This window comes from Peromyscus maniculatus, chromosome 13, assembly GCF_049852395.1.
Source record: "Peromyscus maniculatus bairdii isolate BWxNUB_F1_BW_parent chromosome 13, HU_Pman_BW_mat_3.1, whole genome shotgun sequence".
NCBI classification, from domain to species: domain Eukaryota; kingdom Metazoa; phylum Chordata; class Mammalia; order Rodentia; family Cricetidae; genus Peromyscus; species Peromyscus maniculatus.
In genome coordinates this window covers 34,651,831-34,672,317 of record NC_134864.1, presented here as the reverse complement: position 1 = coordinate 34,672,317, position 20,487 = coordinate 34,651,831, and the positions used below count along the sequence as shown (strand labels likewise).

The window sequence follows — 20,487 nt, the reverse complement described above, 5'->3', positions numbered from 1 at the left end:
GGAGGAGCAGGTGCTAAGTGAAAAAGAACAAATTCTGTATTGATTCATTTACAGAGGGTACCACAGTAATCAAATTCATTGATGCAAACAAAGATTAGAATTGGAGACTGGGGAGGTTAGTAACGGGTTAAGAGTTCCAGTTTTGCAAGAAGAATTCTACAGGAATTGCCATCTTAAAAATCCAAACAAACCACCACCACCATCACTACCCACCCACCCACACACCAACCCCAGTGGTGTTTATAATCACCATGGCAACTTGGACTTTTGGGACCAGGAAAAGCAAGTACAGTCAGAGCAGCACTACATACTAGCACTAACACACTTACTGTCACTTAGTATCCCGAGAGGTCAGGCACAATGTCACAGGTTAGATTATGGGGGCTGGCTATCAAACAGACAAGGGTTCTGAAGAGGAAAGAAAGAACCAAACTCGGTCAATCAGGAGATGGTTACTGGAATGTGTGCTGCTGCTGACACAAGCACAGCCATGTCAAGTCACCAGTACTTCAGACCCACGGGAATTGACAACACCTTCCTCTGGTTCAAGTGTGGAAGTTGACAGTGTAACAATCGTCCACAGCTTCCTGATCTGGGACAACTACAGCCCAGACTTCTCCCTTAGCCAAATGAGATGAGCTAAACCACGCGCCTCCCGACTCAGCTATGTACTATCAACCTGCCCTCTCCTCTCAGACACATAAAATCAAAGTGCTCCGTATCTGGGTGGCTGCTGCTGCTGGGTCTCCATTAGAGAGCACAAAGCCCATATCCTGTCTCAGCTTTTCTACATCCGTGTCTGTGTCCTTTCTGCATTCCCTCTTGGCCCCAGTCAGGTTTCAGAACTAAGCCATGCAGGTCTTGGGCAGTTACTGACAGACAAAAAAACAAACCAAACCAAAATAAAACATCCAAACACAACAGAACAAATCTCGGGCTTTCAGCTGAGATCTCAAAGGGGCTACAGTCACTGTATAGAGAGCTATGGGGGGGGGGGGGGGGGAGGAGATGGACCAACTTAAAAACAGGTCAACACTAATAATTCTTTCAAGTAGTTTCCACTAGAACATTTTGACATCTATTTTATCAGCCTACTAAAACAAAATTAAATTTTCTCTAGAAGAAGGTATCACAGCCTTCAGTTTTTAACATACAGTAGTACTAGCACTCAATTAACGCTGCCCTCCCCCAACACAAAACAAGTAACTCGGACACCACTGTCTGGATACTATTTATGGGGGGGGGGGGGAGAATAAGTGGGTGGTGGCGCGACACAACCCAAGAAGTCGGTGTTCTAAAACCCTTATCTGACTAAAAAAAGTGGCTTCAAAAAACCAAAAACTTAATGTGACAAGGATGCGCTAACTGCTCTAGTAACCACTAAATTAACAACTGACCATATAAATCTTAGCTAAATGAGTCTAAAACAAGGCCAAAAAATCAATAAAAAACCAATATAAAATATGAAATATATCAATAATTACTTTAAGTGTAAATGAATAGAAAATATTTAAAATTAAGATCAAATGCTGTCCTATGGCTGTGGTGGTCAGTGCTACCTGTCAACTTGACAGAATCTAGAATCACCTGGGAAATAGGCCTCTGGCCATTCCTGTTGGGATCAAGTTCATTGAGGATCCTAAACTGTGCAAACAGGAAGGAAACTGAGCAGCCACATCCACTTCCCACTCATATCTCTCTCTCTCTCTCTCTCTCTCTCTCTCTCTCTCTCTCTCTCTCTCTCTCTCTCTCTCTCGACTATGGATGTTAAGTGACCACCTGCTTCAAGCTCCTCTGCTCCCTGGACTTCCTGCCACAGTGTGCCTTCAACTGCAAGCTAAAGTAAACCTTCCTCAAGTTGCTTTTGCCAAAGTAATTTATTACAGCAATGGGAAAAGAAACTAAGTGAAAAGGGGTTAGAAAGCATGCTACTACATGGTACAAATGATACACTTCAAATAGAAAGCAGGAAAGAAAATGGAAGTTTGCCACGCAGATGCGCTAACCAAAGAGCTAACAGCAGCATCCGACAACACAGGCTTATGATGTGTCAATAAACGACAGCATAACTGCCAATGTGCCAATGGTTTCAGAGCTTAAGTATTCCCATGAAGTGCTCATAACTGATCTTAGAAAGTGACTTCTTCAGGGAGATTTTTACTATCACTTTCAACGTAAAAAGCAAGAAAATAATTTCCAATGTTTTCATACCTCTAGTCATTCCCAAGTTAGGTATGTGAAACCAGAATTAAATGTTTTAAACTGAAGAGAAGCATGAAAACAGAGCCAGTCATTGCTGAATCACAACACAAAGGAGAATGTTAGTTCACATTCTACCAGACAGAGATGATTTGTATGACTGACTATAACATTCTAAGGTGGCATAGCAAAGTGGTTAAGACCACAAGCACAGAATAAAAGAATGGGAATCAGCTCACTACTCTGCTGTTGTTGGTTGTTTTTTTTTTTTTTTTTTTTTACTCTTCCACCCAGCTCTCAAATCACTCATGGAAGCTTATTCTTAATTATAAATGCTCGGCTTTAGCTTGGCTTGTTTACTGCCAGCTTTCCTTAAATTATTTCATCTACTTTATGCCCCAAGGCTTTTCCCATTCTCTTCTGTAGATCTTATCTTAATCTGTGGCTTGCTGTGTAGCTGGGCGGCTGGCCCCTGGAATCCTCCTCATTCTCTGGTTATTTCTTTTTTCTTTCCTCCCAGATTTCTCCTTCTATATATTTTCTCTGCCTCCCAGCCCTGCCTATCCCTTTGCTACCTTGCTATTGGCCATTAAGTTCTTTATTAGACCATTAGGTGTTTTAGACAGACAAAAATAGCACAGCTTCATAGAGTTAAACAAATGCAACATAAACAAAAGTAACACACCTTAAAATAATTTCACACAATACCCTGGATATAACTAAATATTCTTGCTAAATCAATCCCTCTAACCCCAACTCTTAATTACTATACCTTAAATTTCTTTACCCACAAAATGGAGACAATATTATTCAACTTACTATCCAAGTATAATAAAGTAAAGGATAGAGAGCTATGTAATAAGAGATATTTACTGTCATATACTCAGGCAAGTATTTTATTTTTATTGCTTAACTACTTTTAATTCTATATCTAAAAACAGTGATTAAACCATACATTATGAAGACTAAACCATAAAGTGCTTAAAATTAGTGCCTGGCCCCATACAGTGAAAGTGTTGTCATACAAGTTTGCTACCTAAAGAAACTGTGATCCACTTAATTAATACCAATCTACCTATGCTGCCTGTTTCCTTCCTTTTCTCCTCCCTCCAGATATATCTTGCTGTTCACTTTCAGTATTAAAATAGTTCCAAGCCTTAGAGCTGAAAGAACCCTAAAATTTTAATGATCTAACCAACACATTCTTACTATATTCTACAGATGGCTTCATGCCCCCTGCCATGAAAATAAAAGCAAGTTTTGTGTGGTACATAAACACATACATGCCTATTTCTAGGAGAGGATCCAGGAATTCCAACCATGCACTAAGAATTCTCTGGCTCCCAGAAAACACCAGGTCCCTTATACAATAAATCTGGTTCATAGATAAGGAAAAGCAGGCTCACACAGAGGGTTAAATAATTAATAATAATAATAATAAATTAATGACAAGGTAGGAACTAACACCAAGCATCTCTTAACTCATCATTAAGCATTTTCTCTCTGCTTCAAACTTCCCACAAAAATTGGCAGCACTCCACTCCAAAGTAAGCTTTATTCCACGTATTTTATCAAGCAATCTGTGCTATAAGCGCAAGTCCCACACACAGTTTCAAACCAGACAAAATCCCAGTAATGAACTGAACTGGGAAGGGCACACAAAGTTCCATCCTTAGCAAAGCTATTTACAACTGATATTCTGCCAGGAAGAGGGAAACCAGTTTTTTCCAATGGAGTGTCACTTATCACTTATATCAACCACACTCCAGGGGAAGGCCCCATGCCCAGGAATAGTTGGCCAACACAAAATATACTCCAGGGTTTTTTGCACGTTTTTCTTCGTTATTTGTCTTATTGGGTTTATTTCTATTTGATTTTTCTTTTAAGTGAGAGAGAGTCAGTGGGTAGATCTGGGAGGAGTAAAAACATGATCAAAATGTGTTGAAATTTTAGAAAAGTTATAAATATAATACAAAAATCAGTTCTGAATACTCTAGTGAGGTCCAGACAAAGTGTAAGGGAAGGTTACTGTGATCCATGTGAGCCCAATTCTTTCTGTTCCTTGGAGGATAAAGACAAAGTCTTTGGAAGATTCTATCTACACTTTTTTCAAAGATCAACAGAATGTATTTGTTGGGATAAATAGCCATGGTTTCTGAGCACATAATGTATTTTTGTCTTCCCACTAATTCCTGTATATACTCCCTAATCCCATATGTGTTGTTTCATCTTCCTCACCTCTGCCTTAATACATCTTTAAGATGTTAAATGTTATATAGGGCATGGTATTTATAAATGAAAGTCTCCCTTATTTCCATAGTATACAGAAAAAAGTAAGCCAAATGTTAATAGTTAACACAAATAACTAAACTGTTATAATATTACTCTATAAAACACTCAAATATGGTTAGGAATGTAGCTCAGTTGGTAGAGTACCTGCCTACCAAGCAGTTAAACCTTAGGTTTCCTCCTCACTATCACAGGCATGATGGTACACTCTTGCAATTCCAGAACCCAGGAGGTGGAGACAAGAGGATCAGACATTCACGGTCATCTTCTGTCACACAGTGTGTTTCAGGTCAACCTGGATTACATGAGATTCTGCATCAAAAGAATTTCTAATTGTTTCCCACTCAGTTTTTTAGATAATCCAAGCTGAAAGTGAAACTTCCTACAACCCCAAACTATTTTAAAAGCTATACACAAGGACACAATGAATGTGAAGCTGGAATGAAAGCTCAGCACATAAGTGTCCTTGCTTATAACAGAAGGCCTAAGCACCCATAACAACAAACTCTAACTCCAGTTACAGGCGACCTCATGCCCTCTTCTGATCTCCAAGGGCAGTAGGCACAAATGCATACATGCAGGCAACTGAAACACACACACACACACACACACACACACACACACACACACACACACACACACACACACACACACACACACATCTAAAACAAACCAAAACAAAAACCCAACAAAATAAAAAGCTAAAATTTAGCTAAAGTGGTTACAAACTCTTAACCGCTTCACCTGCCAAGGCAGAAGGATCTATGTGAAAGAGAGAGTGGAAAGATTTTTAAGAGCCAAAGGTAGTGGAAGACTTTCAAGGAGGCTGTTTTTCAGATACAACAAAGATGCATATTAAATGGGGCAGTTTGCACAAGACCTGAATGAGCTCAAACGGGGAGGGTGGGGGGAGGGACACGGACCAGCTCAGGAGAGGATATAGGCATGAAGTCCCATCCTGAACTGGTATTTGATGGCTGCTAGGAGAGAAAAACTCAAGTCATCTTTAATGGTATATATGGATACATACACCAACACCCAGTGTATCGACAACTACTCACACCCAGGGGTACTTGGCCAACACAGACTGGACTTAATACACAGAACATGAAGTTGGGTAGGTAAAGAGGTGGGGGAGATATGGGAGGAGTTGAGGAAGGGGATAAATACAGACAAAATATGAAATTCTCAAAGAATTAATGAAATATAAATGATACACATTAATATTTCAAAAATTACTTCATTTTAACATATACACATTTTTCTTAGTTTTAAAATGTCATTTCTGATATATATCTGAATTAAAACCAGAACAGTACATATATTTAAAAAGTATGAAATAGGAAAATGAAAGACATAAAGATTTAAAAAAAATTGGCTATGGAATGAAGATTTTAAAATAAGATTTTAAAAAGGCAGTCAATTCAAAAAGATCAGGTACTATACTGCTTGTCTGTGTCTAGCTTGCACAGGGAGCTGCATTAGGTTTTATGACATACAATGGTTGTACAGGCATTCACTGTCCATGTCCTCAGTTCAGTGTAAGTAGAAATCATACAATACAGTTAGGATAATACCACTTTTTCTGAAGGTTTGTTTTGGTGGCTCCAAATATTAAATGTAAAATTTAAATGGAAATAAACAACTTCTCAGTTTGAAATAATACAGCATTTCGAGGACATGAAACCTCACCGTCTCACTCCAGATTGACCTACCAGATTGAATCAATGTCCTGTCTAGAATTTCCAAACTGCATTCCAAACCCTATTCCCAACCTCCACTCATGAACTCAGTTTTCAGATCCACAAGTAAGTCTTTTATTCAAATAATTCTTAAACTAAATAACAGCACCAAATTTCAGTAAGTGATGGGATAATGACTGCTATGAATATTGCTAAAGAACAGTTCTCAGTACAAAGAGCATACTTTTAACCACTAGAGCAAAACCCATCAGAGACCACTAATAAGAACTGGTCATTTTCCTTAAGACAGGGTCTCAGGTAGCCTAGGCTGGCATCTAACTCACTCTGTGGCTGAAGATGATGGTCAACTCCTGATCCTCTTGACTAAGCCTTCCAAGTGCAGGAATCATAGGTAGGTCACCACTAATTCCACCCCAGCTTTGACAAGAAATTTCAAAATGTTAAGTCAGAACAAGGTCAGACTTTGTCAAACCAGAGAATACGAGAACTATCAGAGAATTTAAGTGATACGGTTTTGTTTTTTTTTTTGTACCAAGGAGAAAACAACAAAAACAAAAAACAACACAACAAAAGAACACCTGTGGGAGAAATACAGAAAACAAAATATAGTGCCTAGTGGATGCTTTAGGAATAGTACATACACACACATATATACTTCTAAGATTAGTGCACTAATTTCAAGAAAGAAATACAAGAGGAACAGTCTTGGCCAATAGATAGGAACATAAGAAGACGTAGGTAGGGAGAAGAAATTAAAGAAGTGCCAGGTTTCTATGTGAGCAACTAGAATTACAATTCTAGTTCATCTGGAGATGCCAAGTCTGAGTGCCTTGCAGACAGACAATGAAGGGTGCCACAGACAAGGAGGGGAGCCATCAACTAAACAGACAACGTAACCTGAACCTCTGAGGATAGTTGTTAGCATTTAGGCATCTGTACTGGCCTGCCCTTAGGGTCCTGACAGGATATATCCTCAGCTGCAGCCTCTATGCGCATTTGCTGTTTCCTCATACAAGGAGGGCCTTGCCCACTTCCCGTCTGTCTCTTTCTTCCTTTGCTCTAGTCCCCAGGGACTGGTCTCTGCCCCCTTCTCTGCTCCTTCTCTCTCTTCTCCTCAATAAACCTCCCATGTGGGCCCTGTTATATGATGTGACTCCTTCCTGCCGTTTTAAAAATACAACCAAAGTGAGATATATATATTTGGGAATCATGTGCTGAAGCACAAAGAGTTGTAAGAGTGAGTAGTGCAGTATGAGAAGAAAAATCAAAAGTCCCAAATGCCTTGATTTACAGAAAAGGGGGATGTGAAAGAAGAGCATTAGCTGAGGAAAAGGCAGAAGGTAGGAGGCATAAAGTGCTCTGTCACAGTAACAAGGGCCCAATATATTGAAAGATAAGTGCAGCCAGCTGTGCCAAATGCTGCTAAAAAGTAACAAAGACAAGGCCTAACATGCTTTCTGTATTCAGAGATGGAGAGCTCCTCCCTCCATGGTGATCCCGGTATAAAGACAAAACAGAACAAGAACTGAGGGAGATGCTTAACTGGGCCGTGTTTAGAAAGTGGATATAAAAAAGAGAGCAAGTTTTCACATTTGCTAATGAGACATTTACCTGAGAGGTAGGTAAGAACCCTGGGAGATGGCGGTCCATCAGAAAAATCTATTTGAACAAAAACAAAAACACCAGAACTCCCAAAACGTAAGGGTACAGAGTTCTAATGTTTTTGGTTTTGTTTTTAATTGATCTTATCAGCATTGGGTGTGTTTAAGCCAATCACGCTCAGGATAAAATTCAACTAGGTTTTCCTGGTCCCTAATACAAGTAAAAAAAAAAAAAAAAAAACCTGGCCTATGACAAAGTAAATGCCTTCCTGAATTAACACAGGTGGGAAGAAAAGAAAAGAAGTCCACAGGTCCTCCTACCTGATACTTTCCCTTTTCTGAGAGGGAGATGGTAGTCTTTTACTAGGAGAAGAAGCCAGAGGGCAGAGCTAAGAGCGAACAGCATTAGCCAGGAGAGCACTCTCACTAGAAAAGGAGTCTACAACTCCTTAAGCCAATAAAGAGGGCTACCAGGTATGTGACAGTGGACAAACCCTGACACAAACCCATCTAGTATCAGGTTTCCTCCAGCAGAGCATAGGAAAGGGTAGCATAAGTCACTGATCCAGCCAGCATTGTGCTACTACATGGTTAACAAAAACATTAAGAGACTAGAAATATTAATACTAGCTAGCTAATTTTTACTGAGCTTATTACTATGACCTTGCTTTTCATAAATGGTTCATATAAGCCCTATCACTCCCCAATTGGTGTTTTGGTTTTTGTTTTTTCATTTTAATGAGTAACACGTGACAGGAATAAACTGACATGGTCATGTAAGAAGCAATCCTACACAAACCTTGAGATTTCATTAATTTGTAAACAGAAATTAAACAATTTTTAAAAATGAGAACACATAATTAAAAATGACAGACAACAAATAATAAAATTCCAATTCCAAGTGGCTTTACAACTGTTAGCAACTGTACTGAATTTAAAGGCTCCCCCGTTAAAGCTGTAATGGGAACACGAGTGGCAAGCTTCCTTCACATGTCACTTGGTTTTCATGTGCTATCTCATTTATCCTAAAATTGTTAACATAAGGTGGACCCTAACCTGACAAAGAAAACAATGCTCAGAAAGCAGTTAATTTGGTAGATCTCTTATTTCATCCCAGAAAAATAAGACTGTCTCTCTCTTACCCTTTTGCCACTAAGCCCTCACAAAATCAGGGGGAAAGGTTTGCTTCAATTCCCTCAGCAGAACAACATCAACAACAAAAACCAACTCTGGTTGCTTGTTCTCACTGGAACTACTTTCCGAACGCAGCTTTCCTCTATTGGGTGAAGGAAACTAGGGCAAGCTTTTGTTGCTGTACTGCAACTAAGGAAATGAGAACTGCAGAGAGTGAAGGGTTGCTAAAATCAATATGGCTAGTTCTCCAACATAAACACTGATAGCAAGGGCTGGAGAGAGAGCTCAGTGGTTAAGAGCACTGGCTGCTCTTCAGAGGCCCTAGGTTCAATTCCCAGCACCAACACTGTGGTTTACAACTGTAACTCCTATTCCACAGGATTCAATCAATGCTCTGTTTTCTGGCTTCCATAGGCAGTGCATGTACATGGTATACAGACATACATGCAGGCAAAACACTCATGCACATAAGCAAAGAAACAGAAAACATGGATAACAAGTCATTAGACTTACTAATTTTGCAGTGATACAATAAACTAAATTGAAATAATTTAGTTTCATTCTATAAGTTCACAGGTATTTTTTAATTAAGAGTAAAATCAGAGGCTAGGTACATGCCTTTAATCTGAGCACTCGGGACACAGAGTTTGAGGCCAGCCTAGTCTAAAGAGTGAGTTTGAGGACAGCCAGGGCTACATACAAGAGAAACCCTTGCCAGAGAAACAGAATGCCAAACCAAACCAAACCAAAAACCAAAGGGCGTTAAAAGGAGCAAGAGAGAAAAACCCAAGGTTTCTCAAGCCATCTCACATCTTTTTCTTGAATGATAAAAAATGAAAAACAATTCCAAGTGAAATAGATTATGTATCCAATAAAACTTATATACTAAAATAAGACCAACTGCAGTAATACACTGCCAGGAATTTACAGAAGAGATGAACAGCAGCTATGAAGAATATAACTATGAAAAACTGTTTATATTAATAAGACATTTTTGTCACTGTAAATATTTATAGTTAGCTTTCATAAACTTAGAACATTCAGCTTTCAATTCATGCTGTAATTTAGCTACCTTTACCTCAGGAAGAGGTATTAAATAAGGTTTTTTTAATACTTTTTATTTTGAAGCACAAGCACTTGGTTTTCTTATTATGTATGCTCCCACCTGTGAGTGCAGGGACATAGACATATGCATGTACCTCTTGTTCCTTATTCTTTTGGAGGCAGAGTCTCTCAATCAAACTCAGAATTTGCCAATACAGGTAGCACAGCTAGTCTAGCTAGCCAGATTTCTCTGGGGACCCTGAACTCCACCTTTCAAGGCTGGACATACAGATGAGCCACTGCACCCACTCAGTACTGGTATGAGTTCTAGGGATCCAATCCCAGCCCCCTTGCTTTCTTGGCAAGTATTTTACCACTGAGCTGTCTCATCTCTCAAACCCAAAAAACACTTTTTTTTTTTTTCTTCTTCCCCGAGACAGGGTTTCTCTGTGTAGCTTTGTGGCTTTCCTGGAACTCACTTGGTAGCCCAGGCTGGCCTCGAACTCACAAAGATCCGCCTGCCTCTGCCTCCCGAGTGCTGGGATTACCCAATAAAACACTTTTTAAAGTCATGCCTTTAATAATAATTTCTAATATTAATTGAATGTGAATGATTAAAATTTCATTTACATAGGCTGACGATGGCCTTTACAAAGAAAGTATTTTTACTTAAGAAACTAAACCTGGGCCTAGAGAGATGGCTCAGTGGTAAAGAGCACACTCACTGTTCTTGCAGGTGACCCAGTCCAGTTCGTATTACCCACATGGTGATTCACAACTACCTGTAACTCTAGTTCCTGGGGATACAATGTCCTCCTCTGACCTCTAAAGGCACTGCAGCAAGTGGTACAATACAAGCATGAAGGCAACAACACTCATACATAAAATAACATTAAAAAAAAAAAAGAAACAAAAACAAAAAACAGCTACAAAGATTTAGCCTGTATCCAACTAAAATTGACAGAAAGTCGCTGCTCTGAAGTTTGATTTTTTTAAGGGAAAGACAGGAAAACCGTACTTACCATATACATTAGTATGTCTCTAATCATCACCATGGCTGTTTGATGATCATTCCAAGCTTGATTTAATGTTTGAAGAAAGTTGTTATTCAATGAATTTAGTACATCTTCTCGCACCTATTAATAGAACAATTCATTAGTTTATGCACACAAACACTCATACATATACATTCATGTATCAATTGTTCTATAAAGTAATCAAGTAGAATCCTTAGATTTAAATCAAAGTAGTTAATCTGTAACCTGCACACAGCAGACTACCAAATGTGCTTTTATAAAATCCAGATTTCTCTCTTGAACTCTAGAATCAAAAGCAACCACCTAGGTAAAATAAAATCCTAAATGCTTATAGTGAACAAGGCTTTATTCTTGGCCCCAGGCTTCCAGGCCCAATATCTTCGTACACTTTCCCCGGGTATGAAGCTGAAGACCACTGGTATGGAGTCAAGCTGCCTGAGGGCCTGCCAATGCTAGGTCTCCTAGGAGCTCTGTGATTTGGAAAAGTTACTTCACCTACAGAACTTGATTTCCTTACACATAAAATAGTATCCTTTTGCAGGATTGGAATGAGGAATATACAGAGAACAGTGTCTGTAAATTTCTAACTAAACACAATAAATGTAAACCTCCAGCAGCAACCATAATGGCCATTATCCTGCTCACTCAACTCAAGAGTCTCACTTCACTTTCTTCTACTCGAATCTCACCCCCAGTCTTCCCTGGCCTCCCTCTCCCACCTACACTATTTCAAAATCTCTCTCTCTCTCTCTCTCTCTCTCTCTCTCTCTCTCTCTCTCTCTCTCTCTCTCTCTCTCTCTCCACGTTCGTTCTATTCCCAGCTCTCTACTTCTTTACCTTCTGCTTCATTTTTCTTCCTACTACTCATTGCTTTCCGACTATTTTACACAGTAGTTATTTATTGCTTCTTCCACTAAAATCTAAATCCCTGTACGGTGGCAGAATATCTCTTTAGCTGTTCCTCCTTCACAAGCAGAAAAAAGCCTGGTATACAGAAGATCCATCCTATCAACTGTGAGTCACTTTCAACAAGTTAAATGTTTTCATCAAGATTCCTTGTGTCATCGCTTCTCAGCCTTTTGGCTAAGATCAAGTGAAGATTCCTTGTGTCTGGTATGCCTTCTTGCTCCAATCTCAGTAAAAGACCACTCAACCTGACAAAGTCTTTCCAAACATACAAGCTTGCTACCCCTTTCTCTACTCTCCTGCTGTGCTATCAGCCCAATGGTTATTTATTTGCCTAGAAAACAGACTTTCTCCACTTCTAACTTTAGAGTGAAGAAGTAATGTGGTTGTGTGCCAAGGTCATACAATTCTTTGAAATTACAATTGGACCTTCATATACATGTGTCCCACACCCACATATTCAAGCAACAATCAATCAAAAATATTTGGGAGTAAAAGCCCATTTCCTACTGAAAATACACACATCTTTTGTTCTTGTCATCATCCCCAAACACAACAGAAAAGCCTTTTCAATGCATTTGCACTGTACTTGCTATATGTGACTTAGAGATGGTTCAAGTATAGAGGAGTATGTACGTGCATATTCCACACACAAGAACCAACTGAACACTTATGAAGTTTGGTTTCTATGGGGATCTGAAACCAATCCTAGAGGACAAAAAATGAGTGCTATGCTGCACACCTCTACAAATATTCAGACTCCCATGGTCCAACTCAACTCTCATTAACTCCAGTCCAAACACATGTCAAGCCATGTGCATTTTTGAAGCACACTAATTAATGAATCAGGATATACATATCTATAAATCTGAGTTATAAATGCATGCAAATAAAATGTCATTCTATGGAAAATCAATTATAAGCAAAGATTAAAAAACTAAAATGCCTTCAACACACAACAGACTAAGTTAAAACCAAGAGAATTGTGTCTGATTTACTTTTTAAACTTTTGAAATAACATTTATTTATTTAGAGTGTATGTGTGTACATAGATGCATGTATGTGTATGGATGGGAGTGTGAGTGACACCCTGTCCATGTAAAGGTCACAGATAACCTGTGGGAATTGGTTCTCTCGATCAAGTAGGTCCTATGTATTGAACTTAGACTGACTGACAGAAAATACTACTCCATTTTTTCTTATATGCTGGATAAAGGTAAGTTATTATATTTCAATAATGGGATCATAACCTACCCAATGTGTAATATGAAAAATAACAGACTATATCATAAACCCAGAATATGACATATTTTAGCTTTTAAGACTGAGCACCTTAATTTCTTAAGGTGCTCCTTATAGCCCCTGGAGTTGCTCCATAAATACACTGACTCTGTGTGTGTGTGTTTGTTGATAGAGTTATGTTAGTTAATCAAGTGTTTTCACATAAAAGAGACATAATTGTAAAATTATTTATTAATGAGTAATTAAATAATTTCAATTTATATATTTAAATATTAAGTGTAGGGTTTGTCAGTTGCAAATATCAAAGGTATGTAAACCGTGCCTGCGTTCGCCCCCCCCCCCAAAAGCATCTTGAAAAGATGCCCATTTACAAATGCTTTCATCAAGCTCCATATACCTCACTGGATCACTGTGAGTAGTAATTAAATGAGAACATGACAATGCAGGGCAGGTGTGGTAGTAAACAACTGGAACACAAGCATTGGGAGGAGATGGAGGCAGAGGATCCTAAGTTCCAAAGATAGCAAGACTATCAAAAATAAAGACAATCTACACATGAAACTCATGTATCCCAAATACGAAAACATCTAGCCAATTATTATTAAGAACTGAACTTTCATAACTATTATAAAATTGAGTTCAATGTAAACTGTATTAAATTGCTCCAGTCTGGGAAAACATTCAAATCAGGAAATTATTTCTAAATATACATGACACATTTGTTGAATAAATGAAAAACTGACCAATCAAATAAGTTAGTATTACAAAGTATGTTGTCTAAAATGTACTGATTATACACTTTAATATACCAACAAATATTTCACCTAGTGTAATGTTTATAATTTGTATCAGTGTGGTAGTTTGATTGAGATGCCCTTGGGCATTGAATACTTGGTCCCTAGTTGGTGGCTGTAAGATTAGGAGGCGTGTCCTTGCTGGAGGGAGTATGTTGCTGGGGCTGCTTGTGGGGATTCAAAAGCCATGTGTTGTTTCTAATGAGCTCTTCCATGTCAGACATCTGTTGGTACACCACCCCATCATTATCGACCCTAAACCTCTGAAACTGTAAGCCACAAATAAACCCTTCTTTCTATGTGTTGTTTTGGTCATGCTGTTTTACTACAATAACAGAAAACCTTGACAACCAGCCTCTAGGTAAAATTAAAAAGACATCACCCAGCACACATTGCAAATGATGCTATTTACATCATTTTTCAAAGAACTATGCTATCAGTTAAATAGTGAGCTTTTACCAGGTAGAAAAATCTGACTAAAAGTTGTTTTATTTGTTAATTACTTGTTTATATATACGAAAAGTTGTCTCCATGTATGTATGTGCCTTATGTACATGCAGTTCCCACAGGGGCCAAAAGAGGGTGTTCGAATCCCTAGAACCATTGTGAGCCTCCTGCTGTGGGTGAAGGGAAACAAACCTAAAAGCCCTCTGCAAGAAGAGCAGCCAAGTGCTCTTAACTCTCCTGCCTGACCTTTCCCCCACAAGTCCCATGATTATTCTAAAAAACTGGGCATACACACAAAACCTAACAAAAAATGAAGTCTCTTAGACATAGCTGTTATACTATTCTTAATTATTCAAGACTATACTATGAGAAACTTCTTTTAACAATTTCCTACAGAAATTTTTCTACCCTTAAGAAGTAAAAGTGAAAATATCAATCCAAACACAATAAAAAGTAAAAAACAAGATGAAAGTTCAACCTTTATAAAAATTAACACATTTTTAAGAGAGAGTTAAGTAGGCACACAGAAACTAAATTGTACCTACCTACTTTTAAAATTAACACAAAAACGGAAAGTAGCAGAGCAATGTGTATCTGTGCAGTAACACTGTTAATCATTACTTTTTTTTTTTTCCACCAGCAGGGTCAATGACCAGAACCTGCTGCAGAGGCAGTCCTACAATAAAGGGACTGCACACACCGAGTACTGAACGAAAACTTACATTAAGTTCATCCAGGTGAGCTGGCATTTGAACAGCAACACAAGAAGAAGCATGGAAGAAGTGATCACATCAGAAGTTAAGAGTAAGAGGGAAGCAACTGTGATGAGAAGGATAGAAGCCGCGGAGCACTAATAGCTGTGTAGTACTTAGGCTTGCAAAGGAATGAGAAAGTCTCACAGAACAGTGAACCAGTCTGCAGAAAAGTAAAACCACTTAAAAACTTTTGAAAAATAGAGAACAGTCAAGAGAACAAGAAAGACCACCACCGCCGGCTAGAAGAACCTATTTACAAAGACCTATCTGATAAAAGACTACTGTCCAAAGCATACAAGAAAATTTTCAAATTTAATGAAAAACTAAGTAACCTTATTTTTAAAAGGGGCAACAAAAGGTACCTAACTAATGATAAACTGACAGCAAGTAACTATGAAAAATGTTCAACACAATACTATTAGGATAGCTAAAACAAAACGTAGACAAAACCAAACATTGATAAATATGTGGAACAGGGATCTTCTTATTCACTGCTGACAGGAATGCAAACTTATTTAGAGAGAGACAGAAGGAGGGGGCGGGGGAGAGCGCTCTTTCTCTGCACCACAGACCCGCACATGCAAACAGTGACGTACTACTAAGCACAAAAAGGAAATACGGAACCAGGCCGTGAAGAAGAGGATACTTAAATGCATCACTCAAGCAAACACAGTCAATGTGAGCAGGCTACATGCTGTGTGATTCCAATTACATGATACTCTGGGAAAGGCAAAACTAAGAAATCAGTGAAATAATGGGTTGTTGGTTAAGGGAAAGGATGAATAGGCAGAACACAAGGATTTTTAGGGCAGTCAAATTATTCAGCAGACTATAATGGTTACATACATGCCCAAAATTATAACCTTTAATGCAACAGAATCAACGCACACTAAAGGCTTATATAAGTTATGGGCTTTGGGTGGTGATGAGGCATCAACCAGTGTGGGTTAACAAACAAATGTACCATTCTGTAAGGGATGTTGGTTGAAGGGGAGACAGTGAGAGCCAATGGGAAATCGCTGTAACTTCCATTCCATTTTGCTAGAAATCTAAAATTTCTCTGGAAAACAAAGGATATTTAAACAAATTTTAGGACCACCCTTAATCCAAAGGCAGAAAATCCATATAAAAGTAAAATGCTGCCTAGGTAGTTCTCCTATAAGGCCCAGGTACAGGAGACCACTGGCTTAAAGAGCCATGTCAGCCTTTCTGGCTTTTAACCCACTTCAACATCATCGTACTTACACTGCTGTAACATGATGTACACAATTCTGATTCCTGATATTTAAGACAATGGTTAATATTTTACATTATCCCTCACTTTAAATAACAATAGTCATAGTTGTATTTGCAAAGCATCAAAGAAAGGTTTTATTATAATGAAAATGCATCACTTGAGAAGTAAAAGTAACTGTCACCCTGGTTTGTAAAGGCATGGCTTAAAAAAGGAAAAAAAAAAAGATATAAACTGAACTCCATCAGAAAATTTTGAAGTTTTGTTCTATCTAAAGATGCTGTTAAAATGAGAAAAGGCTACAGAGAAGCAGAAAACCAAAGAAAACAAAATACAAACAAAAAAATTCACACATCTCAGTACAGAATTCAATTTTAAAAATGGGTATCTTAAACAGACACTTTACAAAGAAAAGCAAAAGGCCAAATTTCAAGAATATAGATTAAAACCAGGATGAGAAATTACTAACAATGCTAGAATTGCTAAAGTAAGCTGACAGGATCAAGTGCTGGCAAAGATTTGTAGCAAATAGAAGCAAATTAGTACAGCCATATAGGAAGTCAAGCATTTTATAAAGTAATACATACATATCTAACATATGTCCCAGCAATCTCACTTCTAAATATTTATCCCAGAGAAATTAAAATTTATCAACACAAAGTTTGTACGCATACATTTATAAGCTTTAATCACAATCTCAAAAAGCTGTATATAAGAATCATCTTTCATTAAGCACACAGGTAAATCGATGAGCAAATGGTGATACTCTTGAAACAAAAGAGTATGGGTTGGTCATCAACAAAAGGGACCAACTAATGCTGCTTCTAACCTGACTCAGAAATAAATCAACTGACTCCAGTTACAGGGCATTCTTGAAAATACAAAACTACAGTGAAAAGAGAACTGATCAGTAGTTGCTAGAGATGAGAGGATAAGGAGGGCATAACTATGAAGGGGTATCACAGAGTTTTGGGGAGTAAAGGAACTGTTCCACATTTAAGGTAGTGGTGGTTGCATCAATATGTATGTATATATGCTAAGAATCAAAAAAATGTGCGTGGAAATAAAGGCCCATTTTTATATATTCATTAAAAAACTGACAATACAATTCTCAAGTTGGACCTGTTTAACATAAACTAAAATTCCACAAGTGTTAAAAGAACTTAAATGCCAAAAATTACTGGAGCTGTTAAATAACTTCAACCAATACTGCAACAAACCAAGTTTGAATACTATTTATTTCTGTGAATCCAGCTTTTTCTTACATCTTAAAAAAATTTCAACTTTAGCTAAGATTGAAGGAGAATTACTGAGTCAAAGGAAATCTCTATTTTTCAATAATAAAATCTGTTTATGCACTATGTTCCGGCTGTAACTGACATACTCTCCAGTCAATAAACTACTGGCAAAGAGCAGGACAGGGACCTGACAAGACAGCCAACAACACAAGAACCAGTCTTTGTTCTGGAATTTCCACATCCAAGAGTTCCTGCAGATGGACAAGAAGGCTGAGGCTGGGCCACAACTCTTGAGTAGGACATAATCTGCCAGAATATTCCACCCTCCAATACACAAACTTTTAATCATCAATTAAACTCTCACTTTTAAAATTTTAATGCTTAAGGCAAAAATTCCAAAGAGCTAATTTTATTCAAATGTTTAGGTAAAGCAGAAATCATTACCTAAAACAATATAATTCTAAAGTTTATCAAAAGTATAACAAAGTCATATAATTATTAAGAAACTGGACGTGAAAACTAAGGACTTCAAGATTCAAAATTCATGTCAATATTTACGCTAAATATAGACAAATCTCTTTCAATATTTCTATCCACCCACCCCACCCATCTATCCATCATGAGACTATATATAGCTTCAATCCCCAGTACTCCAAAAACTCTAAATTTGTGTTAACCCATATTAGAGAATTGTGATTTCTAAGTACATTACCATGAAAGAAAAGGAAGCTATATATAATACATAAGACAACACACCTATAATATGTAAGATATACATATGTGTAAGATATATATATATTATATGTAAGATATTTATATGCTTGGCATTAAATTACATTGAAAATATAAGTATGTAATTAAAATGGGTTATGAATTATATGGAATACATGCTAATTATAGCAAAAATATTAATACAACAGAGGCATAACTCCGGGCGTACGATCCTTCTAGAAATTTGTGGTATATAAATCTTCACCAAGAAACCCAAATAACCAAAACCATCATTTTCAGACAAATCTAAGTAGGGTCTCTGACCAAATCACTTAACCGGTCTGCAACCCCTTTCTCACATCAAGTGTGACTGTGACTGATCACACCTGTGACTTCATAGCATGCCTGACTGAGATAGATGCCTTACTAACCAGATTTCCCTTTACCAGATATAATTTTTGTGTGTGGTTTTTTACAGGGGTTTCCTAGAATTTTGACATAAATAGACAGTAGATGCCTTTCTGCTTCTGAACTCTAGGACATGATTATTTCACCTGATGACATCAGTGTTCTGCTGAAATCAGTGTAATAAATATGACGGCTAACATACAGCTGTATACCATATTCTTGCATTATGAACCATGTCAGCACTTCAGTTTACAGGTGTAATCAGTAGCCCTCCTATATACAAATGATAAAAGGGCTGAGAAAGAAATCAGAGAAACATCACCCTTTATAATAGCCACAAATAATATAAAGTACCTTGGGATAACACTAACTAAACATGTGAAGGACCTGTATGATAAGTCTCTGAACAAAGAAATTGAAGAAGATATCAGAAAATGGAAAGATCTCCCATGCTCATGGATAGGTAGGATTAACATAGTAAAAATTGATATCTTACTACAAACAATCTACAGATTCAATGCAACCCATCAAAATCCCCACACAATTCTTCAGACTTGGAAAGAAGAATACTCAACTTCATATGGAGAAACAAACAAACAAACAAAAAAACAGGATAGCTCAAAGAATTCTGTACAACAAAACAACCTCTGGAGGCATCACCATTCCTGACCTCAAGCTCTACTATAGAGCTATAGTAATAAAAACAGCTTGGTACTGGCATAAAAAACAACATGTGGACCAATGGAATCAAACTGAAGACTCTTACATTAATCCACACACATATGAACACCTGATTTTTGACAAAGAAGCCAAAGCTATACAATGGGAAAAAGAAAGTATCTTCAACAAACATTGCTGGCATAACTGAATGTCAACATGTGAAAGATTGCAAATAGATCCCTATCTGTCACCATGCACAAAACTCCAAAACTCCAAGTGGATCAAAGAAAGACCTCAACATAAATCCAGTTACACTTAACCTGATAGAAGAGAAAGTAGAACGTAGCCTTGAACACATTGGCACAGGAGACCACTTCCTAAATATAACACCAGTAGCACAGACACTGAGAGTAACAATAAATGGGACCTGTTAAAACTGAGAAGCTTTTGTAGGGCAAAAGACACAGTCAATAAGATCTTCACCAATGCCATATCTGACAGAGGACTGATGTCCAAAGGTATAAAGAACTCAAACTAGACATCAAATTACTGAGCAATCCAATTAAAATGGGCTACAGAGCTAAACAGAGAATTATCAAAAGAAGAATCTCAAATGACTGAAAGACATTTAAGGAAGTGCTCAACATCCTTAGTTGTCAGAGAAATGGAAATTAAAACAACTCTGAGATCCCACCTTACACCTGTCAGAATGGCTAAGACAAATAAACACTGAAGATAGCTTATGTTGGAGAGGATGTTGAGCAAGGGGAACACTCCTCCACTGTTGGTGGGAGTACAAACTTATACAGCCACTTTGGAAATCAGTACAGCAATTTCTCAGAATCAATCGACCTTGAGACCCAGCTATACCACTCTTGGGCATATACCCAAGATACCACAAGGTATCTTGTGAATATACCAGTGCTCAATATACCACAAGGACACATGCTTAATATACCACAAGGACACATGCCCAACTATGTTCATAACAGCATTATTTGTAGTAGCCAAAACCTAGAAACAACCTAGATGCCCCTCAACTGAAGAATGGATTAAGAAAATGTGGTACATATACACAGTGGAGT

General features: G+C 37.8%; 1 protein-coding gene across 2 annotated transcripts in view; it reads right to left on the bottom strand.

Annotated features, from left to right (window-relative positions):
* Positions 1-20,487, bottom strand: part of Cul3 (cullin 3) — an 81,016-nt gene that overhangs the window by 28,567 nt on the left and 31,962 nt on the right. For both annotated transcript variants that reach the window (XM_076549973.1, XM_042260045.2), the window contains one exon: positions 10,993-11,106. In XM_076549973.1, the coding sequence (XP_076406088.1) occupies positions 10,993-11,106 (114 nt within the window). The remainder of the gene's footprint in view (positions 1-10,992; positions 11,107-20,487) is intronic.